This window comes from Macrobrachium rosenbergii, chromosome 25 (assembly GCF_040412425.1).
Source record: "Macrobrachium rosenbergii isolate ZJJX-2024 chromosome 25, ASM4041242v1, whole genome shotgun sequence".
Taxonomy (NCBI): Eukaryota; Metazoa; Arthropoda; class Malacostraca; order Decapoda; family Palaemonidae; genus Macrobrachium; species Macrobrachium rosenbergii.
Window position 1 is genome coordinate 14,985,706 of NC_089765.1, and position 27,200 is coordinate 15,012,905.

Here is a 27,200-nt window from a genome sequence, read left to right on the forward strand (position 1 = left end):
CACTCCAGTAGGTCAGCCACCCACAACTACACCTGCTGGAACACCACCACTCCTGCAGGCCAGCCACCCACCTACCCCTACAGGACTGCCACCACCCAGTAGGCCAGCCACCCACACCACCCTTGAGGACCCACCACCACTCAGGTCTGCCACCACACTACACCTGCTGGACCTAACACTCCAGCAGGCCAGCCACCCACCTACCCCCACAGGCTACCAACACCCACCCCTACCACCACTCACTCCAGCAGGTCAGCCCCACCCCACAACTACAGCCGAAGGACCCACCACCACTCCAGCAGGTAAATACCCACAACTACACCTGCTGGACTTACCACCACTCCAGCAGGTCAGCCACCACACCAAAGTTGAAGGACCCACGTCAGGACCCACCACCACTCAGTAGGTCCCAGCCACCACAACTGCACCTGCTGGACCACACCACTCCTGCAGGTCAGCCACCCACTACCACCTGCTGGACCACCACCACTCCAGCAGGCCAGCCACCTACAACTTCACCTCCACTGGAGTCCACCACCACTATAGCAGACCAGCTCACCCACAACTACAGTTGAAGGACCCACCACCACCCCAACAGGTCAGCCACCCACCTACCCCTACAGGACCTACCACCACTCCCAGCAGGTCAGCCACCCCCACACCTACATCCTCAGGACTCACCACCACTCAAGCAGGTCAGCCACCCACAACTACAGCTGAAGGACCCACCACCACTCCAGCAGGTCAGCCACCCAACTACTACACCCACAGGACCCACCACCACTCCAAGCAGGTCAGCCACCACCAACTACACCTGCACCTACCCACCACCACAACTCCAGCAGGTCAGCCACCACTACTACACTGGGACCCACCACCCACAGGTCAGCCACCCACAACTACACCTGCTGGACTTACACCACACCACAGTCACCACCCACCCACAACTACAGGACCCAGCAGGTCAGCCACCCAGAACCACCACTCCAGCCACCACTCCAGGGTCAGCCACCCACAACTACACCTGCAGGACCTACCACCACTCCAGCAGGTCAGCCACCACAACTAGTTGCCACCACCACTCCAAGCAGGTCAGCCACCAACACCCCTGAAACCACCACCACTAGCAGGACCAGCCACCACCACAACAGTAGGTCACCACCACACAGGTCAGCCACCATCCTTAGGACCCCCACCACTCCAGCAGGTCAGCCACCCACAACCACATCCTCAGGACCCACCACTCACCTGCAGCCACCTACAACCAGCTGCTGGACCAGGTCCAGCAGGTCAACCCACAACTACACCTGCTGAACCCACCACCACCCAGCAGGCACAGCCACCCCACCTGCCCCTACAGGACCCTACCACCACTCCAGCAGGTCAGCCACCCACACCTACACCTGCTGGACTTACCACCACTCCCACGGTCAAAGCACCACAACCTACTGGACTTACCACCACTCCAGCAGGTCACACCACAACTGCAACTACTGGACCTACCACCACCCAGCAGGTCAGCCACCTACAACTACACCCTGACCCACCACCACTCCAGCAGGTCTGCCACCCACAACTACACCTGCTGGACCCACCACCACTCCTGCAGGTCAGCCACCACACCTACCCTCAGGACCCCACCACCACTCCAGCAGGTCAGCCACCACAACTACATCCTCAGACCCACCACCAAGCAGGTCACCCCCACCTACAACCCCCACACCACTCCAGGAGGTCAGCCACCTCCACCAGGTCCCACCACACCCACAGGCTGGACCTGCTGGACCCACTCCAGCAGGTCACCACCCACACCCCTCAGGACCTACCACCACCCAGGTCAGCCACCCACAACTACACACCCGGACCCACCACCACCTCCACCACTCCAGCAGGTCAGCCACCCACAACTACAGTTGAAGGGGACCCACCACCACTCCAGCAGGTCAGCCACCCACACCTACTACCAACAGACCTACCACCACCCAGCAGGACAGCCACCCACACTACACCTTCTGGACCTGCCACCACTCCAGCAGGTCAGCCACCCACAACTACACCTGCTGGACTTACCACCACTCCAGCAGGTCAGCCACCCACAACTACACCTTCTGGACCTACCACCACTCCAGCAGGTCAGCCACCTACAACTACACTTACTGGAACCACCACCACTGTAGCAGGCCAGCCACCCACAACTACAGTTGAAGGACCCACCACCACTCCAGCAGGTCAGCCACCAACACCTACCCCTACAGGACCTACCACCACTCCAGCAGGTCAGCCACCCACAACTACATCCTTCAGGACCCACCACCACTCCCGCAGGTCAGCCACCCACAACTACAGCTGAAGGACCCACCACCACTCCAGCAGGTCAGCCACCTACAACTACACCTTCTGAACCCACCACCACTCCAGCAGGTCAGCCACCCACAACTACAGTTGAAGGACCCACCACCACTCCAGTAGGTCAGCCACCCACACCTACCCCTGCAGGACCTGGCCACCACTCCAGCAGGTCAGCCACCCCACAACTACAGTTGGGGACTTAACCACCTGCAGGTCACCACCCACACCCAGGACAGGTCAGGCCAGCCACCCACAACACCTGCTGGACCCACCACCACTCCAGCAGGTCAGCCACCAACACCCCACTCCTGCAGGACTCCACCACACTTGAGCAGACCCACCACCACAACAGTAGGTCAGCCACCCCACACACCTGCCCCAACAGGGACCTACCACCACTCCAGCAGGACAGCCACCCACAACTTCGCCTCAGGACCCACCACCACTCCAGGATCTGCCACCTACAACTACACCTGCTGGACCCACCACCACTCCTGCAGGTCAGCCAACCACAACTACACCACCTGGGACCCACCACCACTCCAGTAGGTCAGCCACCAACTAAACTGCACCTGGAACCACCACCACTGTAGCAGGCCAGCCACCACACCAGCAGTTGAAGGACCCACACCACCACTCAAGCAGGTCAGCCACCAACACCACTCCCGCAGGTCAGGCACCCAATACCTTAGGACCTACCACCACTCCAGCAGGTCAGCCACCCACAACTACATCCCACCTGAAGGACACCCACCACCACTCCAGCCCAGGTCAGCCACCCACAACTACCCAGCCACCCAGCAGGTCACCACCCACAACCACCTTGAAGGACCCACCAGGTCAGCCACCACACCTAACCCTACAGGGACCCACCACCACTCCAGCAGGTCAACCACCCACAACACCCACTACCACCCAAGGACCCACTACCACTCCACCACAGTAGGTCAGCCACCACACCTACCCCCCGGACCTGGACCAGGACCACCCACCACCACTCCAGCAGGTCAGCACCAACACCTCACCTGCTGGACTGCCACCACTTCAGCAGGTCAGCCACCCACAACTACACCTTCTGGACCCACCACCACTCCAGCAGGTCAGCCACCTACAACTACCATGAAGGACCACCACCACTGTAGCAGGTCAGCCACCTACAACTTACCAGTTGAAGGACCCACCACCACTCCAGCAGGTCAGCCACCCACACCTACCCCTGAAGGACCCACCACCACTCAGCAGGTCAGCCACCCACAACTACATCCTGCTGGACCCACCACCACCCAGCAGGTCAGCCACCCCCACACCACCTACCACCACCCAGCTGGACACACAACCACCACCACCACCCCAGCAGGTCAGGCCACCACAACTACACCTGCTGGAAGGACCCACCACCACTCCAGCAGGTCAGCCACCTACAACTACAGTTGCTGAACCCACCACCACTCCAGCAGGTCAGCCACCAACTAATGTAGTTGAAGGGACACACCTACAGCCACCCACAGGACCTACCACCACTCCAGCAGGACCAGCCACCCACAATCCACACCTGCTGGACCCACCACCACTCCAGCAGGTCAGCCTCCCACAACAACATGCTGGACCTACCACCACCCAGCAGGTCAGCCACCAACAACTACAGTTGAAGGACCCACCACCACTCCAGGTTCAGGGTCAGCCACCCACACCCACCCCCTGCAGGACCTGCCACCACTCCAGCAGGTCAGCCACCCACACCAGTTGACACCACCACAGGACCCACCACCACCTGTGAAGGACAGCCACCCACACCAGCCACCACAACTACCCTGGACCCACCACCACTCCAGCAGGTCAGCCACCACACCTACACCTACTGGACCACCACCACTCCCAGCAGGTCAGCCACCCACAACTCACCCTCCAGGACCCACCACCACTCAAGCAGGTCAGCCACCCACAACTACACCTGCTGGACTTGCCACCACTGCCCAGCAGGTCAGCACCGCCACCCACAACTCAGGACCGGACCACCACCCAGCAGGTCAGCCACCCACAACTACACCTGACAGGACCTACCACCACTCCAGCAGGTCACCTGCTGGGACCCACACCACTCCAGCAGGTCAACCACCAACTACAGGGACCCACCACCACTCCAGCAGGTCAGCCACCCACCTACACCTGCTGGACCCACCACCACTCCAGCAGGTCAGCCACCCCACAACACACCTGCTGGAATTACCACCACTCCAGCAGGTCAGCCACCCACACCTACACCTGGGACCTACCACCACTCCAGCAGGTCAGCCACCCCAACACACATACTGGAACCACACACCACTGTAGAAGGCCAGCCACCCAACTAGCACCCCTGCTGGACCCACCACCACTCCAGCAGGTCAGCCCAACACCTACCCCACCTACCACCACTACCAGGACAGCCACCACAACTACATCCAGTACCCCGGTCAGCCACCCACAACTACACCAGCTGAAGGACCCACCACCACTCCAGCAGGTCAACCACCTGCAACTACCTGCTGAACCCACACCACTCAGCAGGTCACCACCCACAACTACAGTTGAAGGACCCACCACCACCCAGCAGGTCAGCCACCACACCTACCCACCCTACCACCACCCGGCAGGACAGCCACCCACAACACCCTGCTGGACTTACACCACTCCAGCAGGTCAGCCACCCAACAACACCTGCTGGACCCACCACCCACTCCAGCAGGTCCCACCAACAACTACAGTTGAAGGACCCACCACCACAACAGTAGGTCAGCCACCCACACCTACCCCTACAGGACCTACCACCACCCAGCAGGTCAGCCACCCACAACTCACCCCTCAGGACCCCACCACCACTCCAGCAGGTCAGCCACCCACAACTACACCTGCTGGACCCTACCACCACTCCAGCAGGTCAGCCACCCACAACCGCTGGACACCCTCAGGACCACACCACCACTGCAGCAGGTCAGCCACCCACAACTACACCCTTACTACCACCACTCAGAAGGTCAGCCACTCACTCCACACCTGCTGGACTTCACACCCCACCCCAACTACAGGTCAGGACCACCCCACAACTTCACCTCTGGACCCACCACCACTCCAGCAGGTCAGCCACACAACTACACCTGCTGGACCCACCACCCACTCCAGCAGGTCAGCCACCAGCAACTACCCCTGAAGGACCCACCACCACTCCAGCAGGTCAGCCACCCACACCTACACCCTCAGGACCCACCACCACTCCAGAAGGCCAGCCACCCACAACTACACCTGCTGGACTTACCACCACTCCACCACCACCCACCTCCCCTAAGCAGGACCTACCCACCACTCCACCACCTTCTGGACCCACCACCACTCCAGCAGGTCAGCCACCCACAACTACATGCTGGACCTACCACCACTCAACGCAGGTCAGCCACCACACAACTACCCCCTCAGACCACCACCACTCCAGCAGGTCAGCCACCCACCTACAACCCACTACCACCTGCTGGACCAACCACCACTCCAGCAGGTCAGCCACCACAACTACACCTGCTGGACCCACCACCACTCCAGCAGGTCAGCCACCTACAACACCTTATTGGAAACTTCAGGACCACCACCACAACCCCAACAGGTCAGCCACCACACAACAGCAAGTCACCCACACCTACCCCAACAGGACCCCACCACCACTCCAGAAGGTCAGCCACCTACAACTACACCTGCTGGACCCACCACCACTCCAGCAGGTCAGCCTCACCACAACACCTTCTGGACCCCACCACTCCAGCAGGTCAGCCACCAACTACAGTTGACCCACCACCACTCCAGCAGGTCAGCCACCCACCTACTACACCTACAGGACCTACCACCACTCCAGCAGGTCAGCCACCCACAACTACACCTGCTGGACCCACCACCACTCCAGCAGGTCAGCCACCCACAACTACACCTGCTGGACCCACCACCACTCCAGCAGGTCAGCCACCACAACCCCTACAGTTGAAGGACCACCACCACCCCAGCAGGTCAGCCACCCACAACTACACCCTACAGGACCCACCACCACTCCAGAAGGTCAGCCACCCACAACTACACCTGAAGGACCCACCACCACTCCAGCAGGTCAGCCACCAAACTACACCTTCTGGACCCACCACCACTCCAGCAGGTCAGCCACCACAACTACCACACCTTCAGGACCCACCACCACTCCAGCAGGTCAGCCACCAACACCTACACCTACCACCACTCCAGCAGGGTCAGCCACCCACAACCACCTCAGGACCACCACCACTCCAGCAGGTCAGCCACCCACAACTACAGTTGAAGGACCCACCACCACTCCAGCAGGTCAGCCACCACACCACCCTACCCTACTGGACCTACCACCACTCCAGCAGGTCAGCCACCCACAGGACCCACCACCACTCCAGGGTCACCTCCCACCACCACTCCAGCAGGTCAGCCACCCACAACTACACCCACAGGACCCACCACCACTCCAGCAGGTCAGCCACCCACAACTACACCCTTCTGGACCACCACCACTCCACCCAGGGTCAGCCACCAACACAACCACTACCCCACTGAGGTCAGGACCCTCACCACCACTCCCGCAGGTCAGCCACCCACAACTACATCTCAGTCCACCACCACTCCACCTCACCACCCTACCTAGTGTCACCACTCCACAATACAGGTCAGGACCACCACCACTCAAGCAGGTCAGCCACCCCAACCTACACCTGGACCTACCACCACCACTCCAGCAGGTCAGCCACCCACACCTGCAATGGGACTACACCTGCTGGACCCACCACCACCCACCTCCAGCAGGTCAGCCACCAACAACTACAGTTGAAGGACCCACCACCAGCAGGTCACCACCCACAACTACAGCTGCTGGACCACCACCACCAGCAGGTCAGCCACCCACAACTACAGTTCCACCCACCACCACTCCAGCAGGTCAGGACCCACACCTCACCACTACTGGACTACCAGCACTCAGGGTCAGCCACCACAACCCATGCCACCTCCTGGACTTACCACCACCACCAGCAGGTCAGCCACCACAACTACACCTTGGACCCACCACCCACTCCAGCAGGTCAGCCACCACAACTACACCCTCCAGGACCCACCACCACTCCAGCAGGTCAGCCACCTACAACACACCTGCTGGACCACCACCACTCCAGCAGGTCAGCCACCCACAACTACCCCCTACCAGGGCCCACCACCACCCAGCAGGTCAGCCACCCACAACTGGACCTACACCTTCAGGACCCACCACCACTCCAAGGTCAGCCACCCACAACTACACCTGCTGGACTTACCACTCTCCAGAAGGTCAGCCACCACCACCACCCCACCACTCCAGGTCAGCCACCTCTACACTTAGGACCTACCTGACCACCCACTCCAGCAGGTCAGCCACCCACAACTTCACCTGAAGGACCCACCACCACTCCAGCAGGTCAGCCACCCACAACTACCCCCCGCTGGACCACCACCACCACAGCCACCCCACCACCAGGACAGGTCAGCCACCTACACTACACTGACCCACCACCACCAGCAGGTCTGTCCCCTACAACACCACCCATCCTAGCAGGTCAGCCACCCACAACTACAGCTGAAGGACCCACCACCACTCCAGCAGGTCAGCCACCACACCACAGGACAGACCCACCACCACTCCAGGGTCAGCCACCCACAACTACAGTTGAAGGACCCACCACCACTCCAGTAGGTCAGCCACCCACCCACCCCCTGCTGGACCTACCACCACTCCTGCAGGTCAGCCACCCACAACCACACCTTCTGGACCCTACCACCACTCCAGCAGGTCAGCCACCCACAACTACACCTACTGGACCCACCACCACTCCAGCAGGTCAGCCACCCACAACTACACCTTCTGGACCCAGCCACCACCAAGCAGGTCCCACCAACACCACTCTAGCAAGTCAGCCACCACCACCCCTACCCCTCAGCCACCCACAACTACAGTTGAGGACCCACCACCACTCAGCAGGTCAGCCACCCACCTACCCCTGAAGGACCTACCACCACTCCATCCTCATCTTGGGACCCACCACCACTCCTGCAGGTCAGCCACCCACAACTACAGCTGAAGGACCCACCACCACTCCAGCAGGTCAGCCACCTACACCTACACCTGAACCCAACCACCACTCCAACAGGTCAGCCACCCACAACTACAGTTGAAGGACCCACCACCACTCCAGCAGGTCAGCCACCCACACCTACCCCTACTGGACCTGCCACCACTCCAGCAGGTCAGCCACCCACAACCACACCTGCTGGACTTTGAAGGACCACCACCACTCCAGCAGGTCAGCCACCCCTACAACTACCACCTGCTGACCCACCACAGCAGGTCAGCAGGTCCACCAACACCTACTACAGGTTGAAAGGACCCACCACCACAACAGTAGGTCAGCCACCCACAACTACAGTTGAAGGACCCCACCACCACTCCAGGGGTCAGCCACCCCCACACCTACACCCTCAAGGACCCACCACCACTCCAGAAGGTCAGCCACCCACACCCTACAACTACACCTGCCAGGTCAATACCACCCACCACCCACTTAACAGGGACCCACCACCAGCAGGTCAGCCACCACAACTACCCTGGACCCACCACCACCTACTGGACCCACCACCACCTCCAGCAGGTCAGCCACCCACAACCACCCCTGCTGGAAGGACCCACCACCACTCCACCACTCCCAACAGGTCAGCCACCCACAACCTACCACCACTCAAAAGGACCACCCACCACCACCCAGCAGGGTCAGCCACCCACAACTACACCTGCTGGACCTACCACCCACTCCAGCAGGTCAGCCACCCACAACTACAGCTGAAGGACCCACCACCACTCCAGTAGGTCAGCCACCCACACTTACACCTGCTGGACCCACCACCACTCCAGCAGGTCAGCCACCCACAACTACCCCTCAGGACCCACCACCACTCCAGTAGGTCAGCCACCCACACACCTACCACCACTCTATCCTGAACCTACCACCACTCCAGCTGGTCAGCCACCCACAACTACACACCTAGGGACCCAGCAGGTCACCACCCAGAAGGTCAGCCACTCCACAACTCAGCCACACCTTCTGGACACCACCTCCAGCAGGTCACCCACCCACAGCCACCCACACACCTGCTGGACCCACCACCACTCCAGCAGGTCAGCCACCCACACCTACACCTCAGGACCCACCACCACTCCAGCAGGTCAGCCACCCACAACTACACCTGCTGGACCCACCACCACTCCAGCAGGTCACCCACCACCACTCCAACAACCTACTACACCTGCTGGACCTACCACCACTCCAGCAGGTCAGCCACCACAACTACAGTTGAAGGACCCACCACCACTCCAGCAGGTCAGCCACCCTACCCACACCTACACCACTCCAGAAGGCCAGCCACCAGGACCCACCACCACCCAGCAGGTCACCCCTACCCCTACAGGACCACCACCACTCCAGCAGGTCAGCCACCCACAACTGCTGAAGGACCCACCACCACTCCAGCAGGTCAGCCACCCAACTACATCTCGGGACCTACCACTACTCCAGCAGGTCAGCCACACAACTACAAGGACCCACCACCACTCCAGCAGGTCAGCCACCCACAAGGACCCACACCCTCCAGCAGGTCAGCCACCCCACACCTAGGACCCACCACCACTCCAGCAGGTCAGCCACCCACAACCCCACCTGCTGGACTTACCACCACCCAGCAGGTCAGCCACCCACAGGGACCTACCACCACTCCAGCAGGTCACCCCTAGACCACCCAGCAGGTCAGCCACCCCTAGGACCCACCACCACTCCAGCAGGTCAGCCACCCACACTACACCTTCTGGGACCCACCACCACTCCAGCAGGTCAGCCACCCACAACTACACACCACCACCAGCTGGACCAACACCACCACCAGCAGGTCAGCCACCCACACAACTACACCTGAAGGACCCACCACCACTCCAGCAGGTCAGCCACCCACAACTACACAACCTCAGCCACCCCACCTAGGACCCACCACCACTCCAGCAGGTCAGCCACCCACACCTACCCCTACAGGACCCACCACCACCCAGCAGGTCAGCCACCCACAACTACACCTTCTGGACCCACCACCACCCAGCAGGTCAGCCACCCACAACTACACCCACCACCACTGGTCAGCCACCCACAACACCACTCCAGCAGGTCAGCCACCACACAACCTGCTGGACCCACCACCACTACACCCACAACTACACCTGAAGGACCCACCACCACTCCAGCAGGTCAGCCACCCACAACTACACCTGAAGGACCCACCACCACTCCAGCAGGTCACCCACCACCCCCACCACCACTAGGTCAGCCACATATACACCACCACTGGACTACACCATCACCCAGCACAGCCACCCACATCGCACCTTCTGGACCTACCACCACTCCAGCCAGGTCAGCCACCCACACCCAGCTGCAGCCACCTGCTGGACCCACCACCACTCCAGCAGGTCAGCCACCCACACACCTGCAGGACTTCAGGACCCACCACCACCCCACTCCAGCAGGTCAGCCACCCACAACTACAGGTTGAACCACCCACCACCACTCCAGCAGGTCAGCCACCCACAGCCACCCACCTACACCTTTCTGACCCACCACCACTCCAGCAGGTCAGCCACCCACAACTACACCTTCTGGACCCACCACCACTCCAGCAGGTCAGCCACCCACAACTACACCTGCTGGACCTACCACTCCACCACCCCAGCAGGTCACCACTCCAGCAGGTCACCTACACCTACTGGACCTACCACCACTCCAGCAGGTCAGCCACCCCACAACTACAGTTGCTGACCACTCCAGGGTCAGCCACCCACACCTGCACTACCCTGCTGGACCACCACCACTCAGCAGGTCAGCCACCCACAACTACAGGTCTGCTGGAAGGACCCACCACCACTCCCACCACCAGGTCAGCCACCCACACCTCCACCCTTACACCTGCTGGACCTACCACCACTCCAGCAGGTCAGCCACCCTACAGGACTACCACCACTCCAGTAGGCTGGACCCCCACACACTCCAGCAGGTCAGCCACCCACAGGTCAGCCACCCACCTGCTGGACCCACCACCACTCCAGCAGGTCAGCCACCCACAACTACACCTGAAGGACCACCACTCCACAGCCACCCACAACTACACAGGTCACCCACCACCACTCCAACAGGTCAGCCACCCATAACTACAGTTGAAGGACCCACCACCACTCCAGCAGGCCACCCACCTACCCCTACAGGACCTACACCCTCCAGTAGGTCAGCCACCCACAACTACAGTTGACAGGACCCACCACCACTCCAGCAGGTCAGCCACCCACAACTACACCTGCTGGACTTACCACCACTCCAGCAGGTCAGCCACCCACAACTACACCTTCTGGACCTACCACCACTCCAGCAGGTCAGCCACCCACAACCACACCCACTGGACCCACCACCACTCCAGCAGGTCAGCCACCAACAACTACACCCCACTGGACCTACCACCACTCCAGCAGGTCAGCCACCCACAACTACCCACCTGAAGGACCCACCACCACCACCAGCAGGTCAGCCACCCACAACTCAGCCCCACAACTTGGAAGGACACCACCACTCCAGCAGCCACCCACCACAACTACAGCCAACCACCACCACAGCAGGTCAGCCACCCACACCTACACTGGACCCACCCTCCAGCCACCTGCCACCCCACCCACCACCACTCCAGCAGGTCAGCCACCACAACTACACCTTCTGGACCTACCACCACTCCAGCAGGTCAGCCACCAACAACTACCTGCTGGGGACCACCACCACCACTCCAGCAGGTCCAGCCACCCACAACTACACCTTGAAGGACCCACCACTCCACAGGTCAGCCACCCACACCTACCCCTACTCGGACCTACCACCAGGTCAATGAACTACACCCTCCAGCCCACCACCACTACCCCCTGCAGGACCTACCACCACTCCAGCAGGTCAGCCACCCACAACTACACCTGCAGGACCCACCACCACTCCAGCAGGTCAGCCACCCACAACTACACCTGAAGGACCCACCACCACTCCAGCAGGTCAGCCACCCACAACTACACCTGAAGGGACCCACCACCACTCCAGCAGGTCAGCCACCCACAACTACAGTTGACAGGACCCACCACCACTCCAGCAGGTCAGCCACCCAACTACACCTGAAGGACCTACCACCACTCCAGCAGGTCAGCCACCAACCACCTGCTGGACCCACCACCACTCCAGCAGATCAGCCACCCACAACTACAGAAGCCACCCACAACTACACCTACAGGACCTACCACCACTCCAGCAGGTCAGCCACCCCTGCTGGACACCACCACTACCACCTGCTGGACCCACCACCACTCCAGCAGGTCAGCCACCCACAACTACACTGGGACCCACCACCACTCCAGCAGGTCAGCCACCCCACAACTACACCTTCTGGACCCACCACCACTCCAGCAGGTCAGCCACCCACAACTACAGTTGAAGGGGACCCCACCACCACTCACAGCAGGTCAGCCACCAACACCCTACCCCTGGCAGGACCCACCACCACTCCAGCAGGTCAGCCACCCACAACTACACTACCTGCAGGACCCACCACCACTCCAGCAGGTCAGCCACCCACAACTACTTCTGGACACCTGAAGGACCCCACCACCACTCCAGCAGGTCAGCCACCACAACTACACCCACCTGCTGAACCCACCACCTACTCCACTCCAGCAGGTCAGCCACCCACAACTACAGTTGAAGGACCCACCACCCACCACTCCAGCAGGTCAGGTCAGCCACCACCACCCACCTAGTTGCCTACAGGACCCTACAGGACCACTCCAGCAGGTCAGCCACCCACAACTACACCTGCTGGACCACCACCACTCCAGCAGGTCAGCCACCACAACAGGTCAGCCACCTACACCTGAGGACCTACCACCACTCCAGCAGGTCAGCCACCTACAACTACACCTACTGGAACCACCACCACTCCAGCAGGCCAGCCACCCACAACTACACCTGAAGGACCCACCACCACTCCAGCAGGTCAGCCACCACACCACCACCACTGCTGACCCAGGACCCACCACCACTCCAGCAGGTCAGCCACCAACACCTACCTCCACCACCACTCCAGGACAGCCACCCACAACTACCCCTGGGGTCAGCCACCCACAACTACAGCTGAAGGACCCACCACCACTCCAGCAGGTCAGCCACCTACAACTACACCTGCTGAACCCACCACCACTCCAGCAGGTCAGCCACCCACAACTACAGTTGAAGGACCCACCACCACTCCAGCAGGTCAGCCACCCACACCTACCCCTACAGGACCTACCACCACTCCAGCAGGTCAGCCACCCACAACTACACCTGCTGGACTTACCACCACTCCAGCAGGTCAGCCACCCACAACTACACCTGCTGGACCTACCACCACTCCAGCAGGTCAGCCACCAACAACTACAGTTGAAGGACCCACCACCACAACAGTAGGTCAGCCACCCACACCTACCCCTAAAGGACCTACCACCACTCCAGCAGGTCAGCCACCCACACCTACCCCTACAGGACCCACCACCACTCCAGCAGGTCAGCCACCCACAACACCCACCCACCACTCCAGCAGGTCACACACTGCTGGGTCAGCCACCCACAACTACAGTTGAAGGACCCACCACCACTCCAGGACCCACCACCCTACCCCTGCAGGTCAGCCACCCACAACTACATCCTCAGACCCACCCACAACTAGGTCACCACCCACAACTACCCTGGACCCACCACCACTCCAGAAGGTCAGCCACCCTACAACTACACCTGCTGGACCCACCACCACTCCAGCAGGTCCCAGCCACCACCCCACACAGCCACCCACAACTACACCTGACCTACCCACCACCACTCCAGCAGGTCAGCCACCAACACCTGAAATCCCCACCTCCACAGGACCACCACCACTCCAGAAGGCCAGCCACCCACAACTACATCCTGAAGGACCCACCACCACTCCAGCAGGTCAGCCACCAACACCTACACCTGGGACCCACCACCACTCCAGCAGGTCAGCCACCTACAACTACACCTGCTGGACCCACCACCACTCCAGCAGGTCAGCCACCCACAACTACAGCCTGAAGGACCACACCACCACTCCAGCAGGGTCAGCCACCAACAACCTACCCCTGCAGGACCCACCACCACTCCAGCAGGTCAGCCACCCACAACCACACCTGAAGGACCCACCACCACTCCAGCAGGTCAGCCACCCACACCTGCTGGACCCTCCAGCAGGACAGCCACCACAACACCTGCTGAAGGACCCACACAGCAGGTCAGCCACCACAACTACACCTGCTGGACCCCACCTCCAGCAGGTCAGCCACCCACAACTACACCTCAGGACCCACCACCACCCAGCAGGTCAGCCACCCACAACTACACCTGCTGGACCCACCACCACTCCAGCAGGTCAGCCACCCACAACTACCCCTGGGACCTATCACTACTCCAGCTGGTCAGGACCCACCCACCACCACTCCTGCAGGTCAGCCACCCACAACTACAGCTGAAGGACCCACCACCACCCAGCAGGTCAGCCACCCACAACTACAGTTGAAGGACCCACCACCACTCCAGTAGGAGCCACCCACACACCCCTACAGGACCTACCCACTCCAGCAGGTCAGCCACCCACATACACCTTCTGGACCTACCACTACTCCAGCAGGTCAGCCACCCACATCTACACCTTCTGGACTTACCACCACTCCAGCAGGTCAGCCACCAACACCTACACCCTTCTGGACCTACCACCACTCCAGCAGGTCAGCCACCACCTACAACTACACCACCTGCTGAGGTCCACCACCACTTGGCAGGACCCAGCCACCCACAGGTCAGGACCCTACAGTTGAAGGACCTACCACCACTCCAGCAGGTCAGCCACCCACAACTACACCTTCAGGACCCACCACCACTCCAGCAGGTCAGCCACCCACAACTACACCTTCTGGACCCACCACCACACCACCAGGTCAGCAGGTCAGCCACCCACAACTACACCTGAAGGACCCACCACCACCACTCTCCAGCAGGTCAGCCACCTACAACTACACCTTCTGAACCCACCACCACTCCAGCAGGTCAGCCACCTACAACTACACCTTCTGAACCCACCACCACTCAAGCAGGTCTGCCACCTACAACTACACTTACAGGACCTATCACTACTCCAGCAGGTCAGCCACCCACAACTACACCTGCTGGACCCACCACCACTCCTGCAGGTCAGCCACCCACAACTACAGCTGAAGGACCCACCACCACTCCAGCAGGTCAGCCACCCACAACTACAGTTGAAGGACCCACCACCACTCCAGTAGGTCAGCCACCCACACCTACCCCTACAGGACCTACCACCACTGCAGCAGGTCAGCCACCCACATATACACCTTCTGGACCTACCACCACTCCAGTAGGTCAGCCACCCACATCTACACCTTCTGGACTTACCACCACTCCAGCAGGTCAGCCACCCACAACTACACCTTCTGGACCTACCACCACTCCAGCAGGTCAGCCACCTACAACTACACTTACTGGAACCACCACCACTGTAGCAGGCCAGCCACCCACAACTACAGTTGAAGGACCCACCACCACTCCAGCAGGTCAGCCACCCAAAACTACAACTGTAGGACCCACCACCTCTCTAGCAGGTCAGCCACCCACAACTGCACCCGCAGGACCAACCACAACTCCAGCAGGCCGGCCACCCACTACTATAACTGCTGGGCCACCTGCAGGCCCAACTCCTGTTGCTCCAACTCCTCAACCGACCACAACTTCTACCCAAACTCCGACGACCACAGTAGCTCGTACAACAGAGAACCAGATTGACGAACTCGTTAAGAAGAAGGCTGAATTAGAGCGACAGAAGCAGGCGACTCTCAGCCGTCTACAGTTGCTCCTGAGGGCCATTGAAATGAGCAAACGACTGCACGCTTTGGCATTGCTCATGAAGGCTGGCAGGAGGCACAAGAGGGACTCTCATCCCAAATTTCAGATTCATTCCAACGACTCAGCTGATTTCCTGAAGCTGGAGCCTTACTGTAACATGAACGGAAACAACTCACTGAGCGGTCATCCGGACGAGGTCGCTGCAATCCTGCTGAGGGACGTCAATGACACCTTGGAGTATGGTTCCTTGGAGAGCCTCGACTGCATAATCAATCTCCTGGCAGACTTCACCAACACGGCCGAGAGACTGGACTACGACCTGAGCCAAAGCAACGTGGCCGCTCTGGCTAAAATGGCAAACGAAACTGCCACTGTGCTGGTGTACGGACTGAGTTCCTCCGTCAGGGTACTGGAACAGGAATCCCTAGGCATCGACAACAACATCAAGGAGATTGCTCAAGTGACAGGTGAGCTGAGCAAATTCAACCACGATTCAATCTCTGTTGCCCACAATGATGGCAAAATAAATTCAACTGAATTCAAAAGAATAAAGTGAAGGAAAATATTTTGAACTGAGGTTCTTAGTTTACTGTTAAAATTTTTTTTCTATTTTCAGATACCCCACCATCCTGGAAAATACCCAGGGTAACTATAAACTGCTTTATCGTAGTGTCTACTTAACATCTATCTATCTATCTATATATATATATATATATATATATATATATATATATATATATATATATATATATATATATATATATATATATATATATATGTATGTATGTATACACTAGCTGATCAACCAGGCACTGCTTGGGATAACTCTGAATGCTAACCAATAAACTCTCTCTCTCTCTCTCTCTCTACCCTCCCCTGTATCTTTCCTTCTTTCTTCTCCCCTAACACCCCCTCTACTCTCTCTCTCTCTCTCGCTCATTTCCTCACTCTCTCTCTCGCTCACTTCCTTGCGCTCTCTCTCTCTCTCTCTCACTTCCTCACTCTCTCTCTCTCTTCTCCCAAACACTCCCTCTAGTCTCTCTCTCTCTCGTTCTCCAGCCCTCTTGTCTCGTTCCCTCTTTCTTCTCCCTAACACCCCCTCTACTCCCAGTTCCTCTCTGTCTCTCTCTGTCTCTGTCACCCCCTTCCCAACCCCGACCCCCTTTGGTGCCACTGATGTCTTACTGTGGGACCCCCACAGTGCTCTTTTCCAGATAGTAAGTCATACGTATACCGAAATTAGGTATGATAAATTCGTAAAGTTACTAAGTCTACGGGCAGAACCAGCCCCGTTTCAGGGAAGCCCTTTCCCCCCCCCTGCCCCCCGCCACTTCGGCGCCCTTTGGTGCTTGTGATGTCTTACCCCCAAAGTGCCGATATCTAGATAGTGAGTTGTATGTACACCAAATTTGGTTGAAATTGCTCAATCTGTTCCAGAGTTAAGCTGGCACCTACACACACATACATAGATACATCCATTTAATATATATATATATATATATATATATATATATATATATATATATATATATATATATATATATATATATATATATATATAAATAAAGAACACATGTGTGTGTGTATGTCTACATGCATGTGTGTGTATGTGTGTGTGTGTGCGTGTGTTTACCTGTTCAGGCATGAACCTAAGCAAACACCACATTCCATTGCGATGTATCAGTGTCGCGAGACGGCTCGGTCATGTCGAGAGAATGGGAGATAAAGAGGCTAGCTTTCTAAACCCAGTTCACCTTTCTCCTTTCGCAGAGACACATCATCATTCAGGTCATTCAACGGGTGAACCTGGGCGATGGTCAACGACAGTGGAGGACAATCCGTTGATTGGTCGGATGACGAAGACGAAGAAGAAGAAGAAGAAGAGATGACGTCATCCACGTTGTTACGATTCCTTTAATAATTTGGCAAATTCGTTCTATCGTAAAAATTGATACGTATTTTAATATAACTAGTCAGAAATTTCGAGGAAGCCGATTGTGATGAAATATGAATCTGTACGAATATATATGAATATGATGAAATGTGAATATGTATACATACATATATATATAATTTATATTGATTATGAGATATCTTATGTCATTTTTCTCTGTTTTGGAAAATGTATGTGATGCCATTGTATTTATAAAAATGATTTGTCATCGATGTGATCTTTCCATTTTGATGTCCTGCATATATATATTCTAAATCATTGTGTGTACAGATATATATATATATATATATATATATATATATATATATATATATATATATATATATATATATATATATATATATATATATATATATTCTGACACATCTCCATATATTTAAATTCAAAATTGCGAACATACACACGAATGATCGACCATTCACAAGGACAACACAAGTGTAAAAAGTACAACACACTTTGCCCCACATTCATAACAATATAAAATAATAATATGACAACCGATAACAACACTTACAGCAATATTATTACAACCAAACCATACGGCAAGAGAACGAGCAACATCTCGAGTGGAATACTTACAAATTACAATGGTTACCAGACTTCCTGGGGTAAGTATCGGCGTAAACACAGACCTGTTGATTCTAAATGTACACAAAAGTTAAGAATCTAAATGTACACGATGATACTACTCACAAAAGTTGAGAATCTAAATGTACACAACGTTCCTACTCACGAAAGTTATAAGTAAACCCAAGGATGCCAGACTCAAAGGTGCAGGAGACGACAGAACTTGACAATGAGAAGTGTAATGAACATTTTTGCCACCAGAGGTCTATCGAAGACGCTTTGCGTCACGATAAACTGGGAGTTAGTTATTGCTGATTATGAATATATTTTCAAATTACATTTGGCGTAACGTGTATGTATATATGTATATATATATATATATATATATATATATATATATATATATATATATATATATATATATATATATATATATATATGTGTGTGTGTGTGTGTGTGTGTATAAACAAAGAAGCCAAGAATTGACTAGGAGAGAGAAATGACAAAAGAAAGCTACGAAGATCAAAACAATGAAAAAAATCGGACAAATAACAAATAAACCTAAGTAGTGAGACTTATGTAAGTCTGCTCTACGAAAAACAAACAAAAAATAATAAAAATTACTGCAAACAAGAGACTATATAATCTTGGTGTATATGAAATGTGTAACTAATAGCATAACTACTTAAAGAAAAATGACTAACAACTGTAGCACCATAGTGGGTGCCACTATATAGCATATCTACCATCCATTTTCTACATTTGACACCCCTGGGGCTAGTACTAAGCACGGCGAAGCAGTGTAGGCGAGTCACTGTTTCGCCGTGTTCAGTACTAACCCCTTGGGGATCAAAGAGTTTTGTATATAGCTTGAGGAAGTAATTGCCATAGGCCTTAATTGGTTTGTTTGGTAGACAGCATCCTAATTTTTGGTGGGTCACGAATAGCTCGGTAGATATCATGCCATAGTAGCACCCAATAGTGAATAGTTGAGTTCATGAAGGCACAGAAACGTCCTTCTATCAATCAACTTCTTGTTTACGAGGGAAAGCACTTGACAGGTTCTGTCAAACACTGATTAGAACACTGTCTGCCTAATCTACACACAATCTAAGACAGACTGCAAAGCATCGTGTACAGTACCAGTTCTAAACCTGACTGGTACCTGAAGCAGACTCCTGACTGCCCTCGAGAACAGTTTAACTGTCAGTTATCAGATGAAACTTGACAGGAGTCAACTGTCAAGGATATATGATTGACAGTTTATTTAGCTGACCTGTCAAGAAGATACGTTTGACATTTTATTCATCTCTGGAATTCCAAAGAAGAGTAAGAAAATTTAACACAAAAGAATAAGCATAAAGCAGAGTATATAGGCCTAGTTAACCTTTTTCGAGTAAGTTTTATATACTATATAGGCCTATATAATCCTACCCCCGGTTGAAAGAACTTGATATATAGTTCTATTTAACTTCTAGTTTCAAGTGCGGTTTTTTAATCTTACTCCCATTTGAAAGAATTTGATATATATATACAGGCCCATTTAGCTTCCAGTTTCGAGTACGCTTTTCAATTATAGGCCTATATAATCTTACTCCCATTTGAAAGAACTTGATATATAGTCCTATTTAACCCCTAGTTTCGAATAGGTTTTTCACTTATAGGTCTATATGATCTTACTCCCATTTGAAAGAACTTGATTTATAGTCCTATTAAACCCGTAGTTTCGAATGCTTTTTCATTTATAGGCCTATACAACCTTACTACCACAGGAAAAACTAGATATATATGGGTGCTCCCTTTCTTTTCAAATAATACATGGATAAATAAATGCCTACAACTCAAAGTGTGATCTAGAATGGCGGACACACTTATAAAATAGATGGTTGATGATCATGTTAAAAACATAAAGACAATTTACTCATCTTAATTATTGAACAATTAGTCATTATTTCATTTTTATTCATTTTCCTCTCTCTAAACAGAAACACTTGAAAGAATAAAATAGCTAATGGGTGATCTATAAAAAAAGGTGTAATTTTGAAAGCTTAATTACTTAACAATGAAAAATAATGCTTACTATATTCTGTGTCATATGATATTGCTAATAAGATGAGTTATTTCTTTCTTTAATATTAATACTGATCATTTCTATAAACAGAAGGTAATTACAATATTCCTTAAGGAGATGGAATGTAATGTTGTTTGGGATTATTAAAAGAAAAATATTACTTTCCAATTACTAACATATATATATATATATATATATATATATATATATATATATATATATATATATATATGTGTGTGTGTGTGTGTGTGTGTGTGTGTGTGTATATATATATATATATACTGTATATCTAGATAAAAATTCGAGGATTTTTTTAAGCTATTTTAGCTACAAGTCCGGAAGGAAATGGCTCGGTAAAAATGGCAGCCCCTACTAGAGAGTAGGCTAAAAAGAAGGGAGAAGGAAATTAATATATTATATATACATTATATATATATATATATATATATATATATATATATATATATATATATATATATATATATATATATATATATATATATATATATATATATATATATATATATATATATATATATATATATATATATATATATATATATATATATATATATATATATATATATATATATATATATATATATATATATATATATATATATATTTATATATATATAAATGTATATATGTGTGTGTGTATGTGTACAATATGTGTGGCTTCAGAGCCGTTATCAAGTTAGCAACTCAAATACCGTAGTACAACAAGCTCCCACTTGAAATCAAGAACGCTGAAAATTTTAAATCTTTTTGAGAAAAAAATGAAAGACTTCAATATATGTCATTAAAGAATAAACTTGAGAAGGCAAAGAAAAACGAATGGTAGAAATATCAAATCGATCTCTCGCGAACTTCGTCTCACATTTCGGTTCCAGCGTCTCCGGAGAATCCCCGGGACCCCCAGAGGAATTTGAGAGGAAGAATGACTCTAAAATTACCATATTCCAGACGCCTCTGAATCAAAGAATGCCTCAAAATTGACCATATTCCAGACGTCCCTGAATCTCCCGGGAATCTCCAAGAATCCCCTAAGACAGGAGCGACTTCAGCGAGGACATAAATGGCTCCAGGATCCACACGCTCATAATGTGTCCGATTTAAAAACTAAGGATAAGTCAGAAAGAGTTAATCTGCACGAGACAATCATGTTGTTGAGTTTTGTTATCTTTGTGCTATCACAGTGCTATACCAACGGAGTTGATTTCCCCCGCCTGGATATGTTTCATTTATCTTTAATGTTGCTTTGTATCGAAGTATTTATCCTTTATAGTTTTGGCAAAGCCATTGTTGAATTCTTTAAGGAATTTATGGCTCTGGACGACATGCAATCGGAAATGAATTCTGACGCCGAAGATGAAATGTATGAAGAAGAAGAAGAAAACTTGGACAGTGTAGAGGAAATAACGTATGAAAAATTGATTAATCAACAGGCCGACGAAAAAATTAAGGAAAGCGAACATGTTTTAAAACTTGAGAGAGAAAATTCGGAGAAGAATCAAATTATAGAACAGCTGAGATATAAAGTAGATGCCCTGACTGAAGGACGAGACGAGATGGAACAAATCATCCGAGACTTGGAACGACGCAATGAAGAGCAGGAGAGAAAAATCAGTTTGATGCCTGCCGAAATGGAGAGACTCAGAAAAGAAATAGAGGAGAAGGCTCAAGAGACCGAGGACCTAATTAAGGAGAAAGAAGATAGAAATTCGACCCTAATTATTCTGGAAAGCACAGTCTCAGTCCTCGAGATGGAGAGGGAGACCCTCAATTATAATCTGCAAAAAATGGAAAGTGACAGGAATGAAACAGAAGTCCAACTGAAAAGGCTGAACGAGGACTTGCAGAGGCTTCGAGAGGAGAACGAAAGCAAACATAATGAATTTGAAAGTCTGCTGAAGGAAAACGAGGAAAAGAACAGAAAGATTAACTGCTTAGAACACGAATTGGAAGTTCTTAAAATTGAGAAACAGCGGGCTGAAGATAATTTGCAACAGCTCGAGGAATGCAGAACAGAATTGGCAGGGAGAAAGAAAGAAGCAGATAAACTCAAAGAACAGAACTTGCAGAGAGACAAAGAGATCCTCCAACTGCAGAATGAGTGTTCCCAGAAGCAAAAGGAGGTCATCCGTCTGCAGGCAAACGGAAAGCTGACCGAACTGACCAGGAATAAAGTCCAGCTTGAATTTGAACTAGCTGAGATGAAGGAGGAACTGGAAACGATGGAGTTCGAGAAGATGGAGGCGATAGTGGAACTTGAAAGCCTCCAAGAAGAGAGCTCAGCAAAGGATCAGAAGATCAGATCCTTAGAGACAGAACTCGCAATTCTTCAAGAGGAAAAGAAGAATAAAATAACGAAGGAAGTCGGTCTACTATGCGATGAAAATGAGTTGCTCGAAGGAAAGAAAAATGTGGTCAGAATAGTGCCTAAAGAAAAGCCTTTACCAGAAAAGAAAACTGACTTGGATAAAACTCGATGCTTAAGGAGGCCTCAGATCGATTGCAAAGGCCTCTACCGACGACTGGACAGCATCGAAGAAGGAATCAACAAACTCAGGACATTGGAACAATCTTCAGCAGGCACCAGGAGAGGGACAAAAAAAGTCCTCACTAAAACCTCATCTTTGACGAAACCAAATCAAACGCCAAAAATGAGCAGTAAGAATTACATAAAAAAATGAGGCTAGAGTCTGCCGCCAGACTACAAAGATTGGAACAAGAATCTCAAATGGTCAAAAATCTTTACAAGATAAATTCTGTCACATAAAGACTCAGCATTTTTAGGAAGACTGGATTGCTGTGCACCCATGTCGAAGACTGGATTGTTGTGCACCCCATGTCGAAGACTGGATTGTTGTGCACCCCATGTCGAAGACTGGATTGTTGTGCACCCCCGTCGAAGACTGGACTGATGAGCACCTCTCGAAGGTTGGACTGATGAGCACCTCCTCTCGAAGACTGGACTGTTGTGCACCTGCTCTCCTGCCACATGATGCCCCCTGGAATGGGGTATCAATGCCAAATCACATATGCTTGGTAGGCAACCACTGGCGCGGCGTAAGAACCCGTAAGTTTCATGCCTACTTCATATGTGAATTGGGTTATGCATTGCTTGGATCCCATTCTTGCATATACTCTAGTGGCAACCTCTGGCGCGGCGTAAAAACCCGTAAGTTTCATGCCTTTTATATATGCAAAATGTGGGTTATGCAATGCATAATGGATGCCCATTCTTGCATATACTCTAGTGGCAACCTCTGGCGCGGCGTAAAACCCGTAAGTTTCATGCCTTTATATATGCAAAATATGGGCTTTGCATTGCACATTGGACTCCATTCTTGCATATACTCTAGTGGCAACCTCTGGCGCGGCGTAAAACCCGTAAGTTTCATGCCTTCTATATATGCAAAATGTGAGTTATGCAATGCATATTGGATCAAGTTCTTGCATATACTACAGAGGCAACCACTGGCGCGGCGTAAAACCCGTAAGTTTCATGCCTCTTATATATGCAAAATATTTGATCCCAGCGTGGCAGGGGCACTAAGACATCGAAGGTGCACCGTTAGGAGTCTGGAGGGTCTTCGGCGACTAGCAGGCATCTCAGGATGTAGGGTCATATGACTGAGGATTCCATCTCTCTAGGCTAGCTGATGGAGCTGAGAATGGGGAAGGGTCCACCCCTGGCAAAAATAAACCCCCATTCAGTGACGCTCCACTGGCAAGGATGCCCCAGGGGTGAGATCGCTTGATCGTTAAAGGCCCATATATATATATATATATATATATATATATATATATATATATATATATATATATATATATATATATATATATATATATATATATATATATATATATATAAACGCTTAAAAAAAATCAAACAGTGTATAAGCAAATCCCACAGGAAAATGACAGGCAGAAGTTCAGTACCAAGCGCTTTCACGTTCATTAACGCATCATCTGGGCACAAATGAGACACATGAAAAGAAGGTCAATTGTCAGAAGGTAATAAACAAAAAGATAATCCAGGAAAATCCAGGATTAAGTAGTCACAGGCCTAACTTTCTTTACTCTTGTAGCTGTTTATTACCCTTTGACAATTGACCATCTGGTATTCTTGCTTTTTTTTTTTTTGTTTACTTAGTAACCTTCTTTTCATCTGAGTCTCATTTGTGCCCAGACGATGCTTTAGTAAACGTGAAAGCGCTCCGTACTGAACTTCTGCCTGTCATTTTCCTGTGGGATTCACTTATATATATATATATACATTAACTTTATCACATACACAATTGTTCTCTGCATTAGTAGAATTACCAACACGACCTCATTCAAACTGGATGGTATCTATTGAAGTATTTATTCAAAAAAGCTACAAGCTTTCTTGGTAAACATTCCTTATTATCAAGTATTAGATACCATCCAGTTTGAATGAGGTCCTGTTAATTCTATATATATATATATATATATATATATATATATATATATATATATATATATATGTATATATATATACATATACATATATACACATACAGGTACACAGCTAGACGGTCAGTTAGTGTACACACGCCTACGCATACACACATATATGTGTGTATATGAACAAATATAAATGTATATATATATATATATATATATATATATATATATATATATATATATATATATATATATATATATATATATATATATATCAAATTCATCTTTTCCGCCTTAATGATGAAACAGTTGGCGAAGGAATAGGTGGTTTAATTTTTTCTAAATTTTAGCTCTAAAAAAGGAATTTGGCTTCAGAGCCCTTATCAAGTTAGCAACTCAAACCCTGTATAAACTCCCACTTGAAATCAAGAAGACTGAAAATACTAAATCTTTTAAGAAAAATGAAAGACTTCAACATATGTATTAAAAGAATAAAACTTTAAAAAGCAAAGAAAAACGAATGGCAGAAATATCAAATCGATCTCTCATGAACTTTGTCTCACATTTGGTTCCAGCGCCTCCGGAGAATCCCAGGACCCCAGAGGAATTTGAGGGGAAATTTCCTCAAAATTGACCACATTCCAGACGTCCCTGAATCTCCAGGAATCTCCAAGAATCCCTAAGACAGGAGCGACTTCAGCGAGGACATAAATGGCTCCAGGATCCACACGCTCATAATGTGTCCGATTTAAAAACTAAGGATAAGTCAGAAAGAGTTAATCTGCACGAGACAATCATGTTGTTGAGTTTTATTATCTTTGTGCTATCACAGTGCTATACCAACGGAGTTGATATCCCCCGCCTTCCTATGTTTCACTTGTCTTTGATGTTGCTTTGTATCGAAGTATTTATCCTTTATAGTTTTGGCAAAGCCATTGTTGAATTCTTTAAGGAATTTATGGCTCTGGACGACATGCAATCGGAAATGAATTCTGACGCCGAAGACGAAATGTATGAAGAAGAAGAAGAAAATTTGGACAGTGTAGAGGAAATAACGTATGAAAAATTGATTAATCAACAGGCCGACGAAAAAATTAAGGAAAGCGAACATGTTTTAAAACTTGAGAGAGAAAATTCGGAGAAGAATCAAATTATAGAACAGCTGAGATATAAAGTAGATGCCCTGACTGAAGGACGAGACGAGATGGAACAAATCATCCGAGACTTGGAACGACGCAATGAAGAGCAGGAGAGAAAAAATCAGTTTGATGCCTGCCGAAATGGAGAGACTCAGAAAAGAAATAGAGGAGAAGGCTCACGAGACCGAGGACCTAATTAAGGAGAAAGAAGATAGAAATTCGACCTAATTATTCTGGAAAGCACAGTCTCAGTCCTCGAGATGGAGAGGAGACCCTCAATTATAATCTGCAAAAATGGAAAGTGACAGGAATGAAACAGAAGTCCAACTGAAAAGGCTGAACGAAGACTTGCAGAGGCTTCGAGAGGAGAAACGAAAGCAAACATAATGAATTTGAAAGTCTGCTGAAGGAAAACGAGGAAAAGAACAGAAAGATTAACTGCTTAGAACACGAATTGGAAGTTCTTAAAATTGAGAAACAGCGGGCTGAAGATAATTTGCAACAGCTCGAGGAATGCAGAACAGAATTGGCAGGGAGAAAGAAAGAAGCAGATAAACTCAAAGAACAGAACTTGCAGAGAGACAAAGAGATCCTCC

General features: G+C 51.3%; 2 protein-coding genes across 2 annotated transcripts in view; both read left to right on the forward strand.

The window, feature by feature from the left end:
* Positions 1 to 18,422, forward strand: part of LOC136852176 (mucin-12-like) — a 58,293-nt gene extending 39,871 nt beyond the window's left edge. The window contains 21 exon segments of the mRNA XM_067126620.1: positions 572 to 884; positions 1,092 to 2,228; positions 2,422 to 2,518; positions 3,063 to 3,758; positions 3,858 to 4,542; positions 4,733 to 5,265; positions 5,415 to 6,567; positions 6,837 to 7,701; positions 7,781 to 8,389; positions 8,712 to 9,117; positions 9,320 to 10,056; positions 10,694 to 10,915; positions 11,078 to 11,719; positions 11,821 to 12,323; positions 12,671 to 13,254; positions 13,364 to 13,682; positions 14,587 to 14,851; positions 15,572 to 15,763; positions 15,887 to 16,903; positions 17,053 to 17,081; positions 18,207 to 18,422. Coding sequence (XP_066982721.1) covers positions 572 to 884; positions 1,092 to 2,228; positions 2,422 to 2,518; positions 3,063 to 3,758; positions 3,858 to 4,542; positions 4,733 to 5,265; positions 5,415 to 6,567; positions 6,837 to 7,701; positions 7,781 to 8,389; positions 8,712 to 9,117; positions 9,320 to 10,056; positions 10,694 to 10,915; positions 11,078 to 11,719; positions 11,821 to 12,323; positions 12,671 to 13,254; positions 13,364 to 13,682; positions 14,587 to 14,851; positions 15,572 to 15,763; positions 15,887 to 16,903; positions 17,053 to 17,081; positions 18,207 to 18,281 — 11,079 coding nt within the window. The 3' untranslated portion in view covers positions 18,282 to 18,422.
* Positions 18,423 to 22,368: 3,946 nt separating this feature from the next.
* On the forward strand, positions 22,369 to 26,804 carry LOC136852177 (trichohyalin-like). Its single transcript, XM_067126621.1, has 2 exons — positions 22,369 to 23,701; positions 26,371 to 26,804. The coding sequence occupies exons 1-2, from the start codon at positions 22,369 to 22,371 to the stop codon at positions 26,802 to 26,804; spliced, it is 1,767 nt and encodes a 588-aa protein (XP_066982722.1).
* Positions 26,805 to 27,200: the final 396 nt, after the last annotated feature.

Excerpts from the sequence above, each read along its gene's own strand:
- LOC136852177 (XM_067126621.1), top strand. The coding sequence starts at position 22,369 with ATGCAATCGGAAATGAATTCTGACGCCGAAGATGAAATGTATGAAGAA. Across the intron at positions 23,702-26,370 it reads TCAAACGCCAAAAATGAGCA|TATTTATCCTTTATAGTTTT; the intron begins GTAAGAATTACA and ends TTTGTATCGAAG.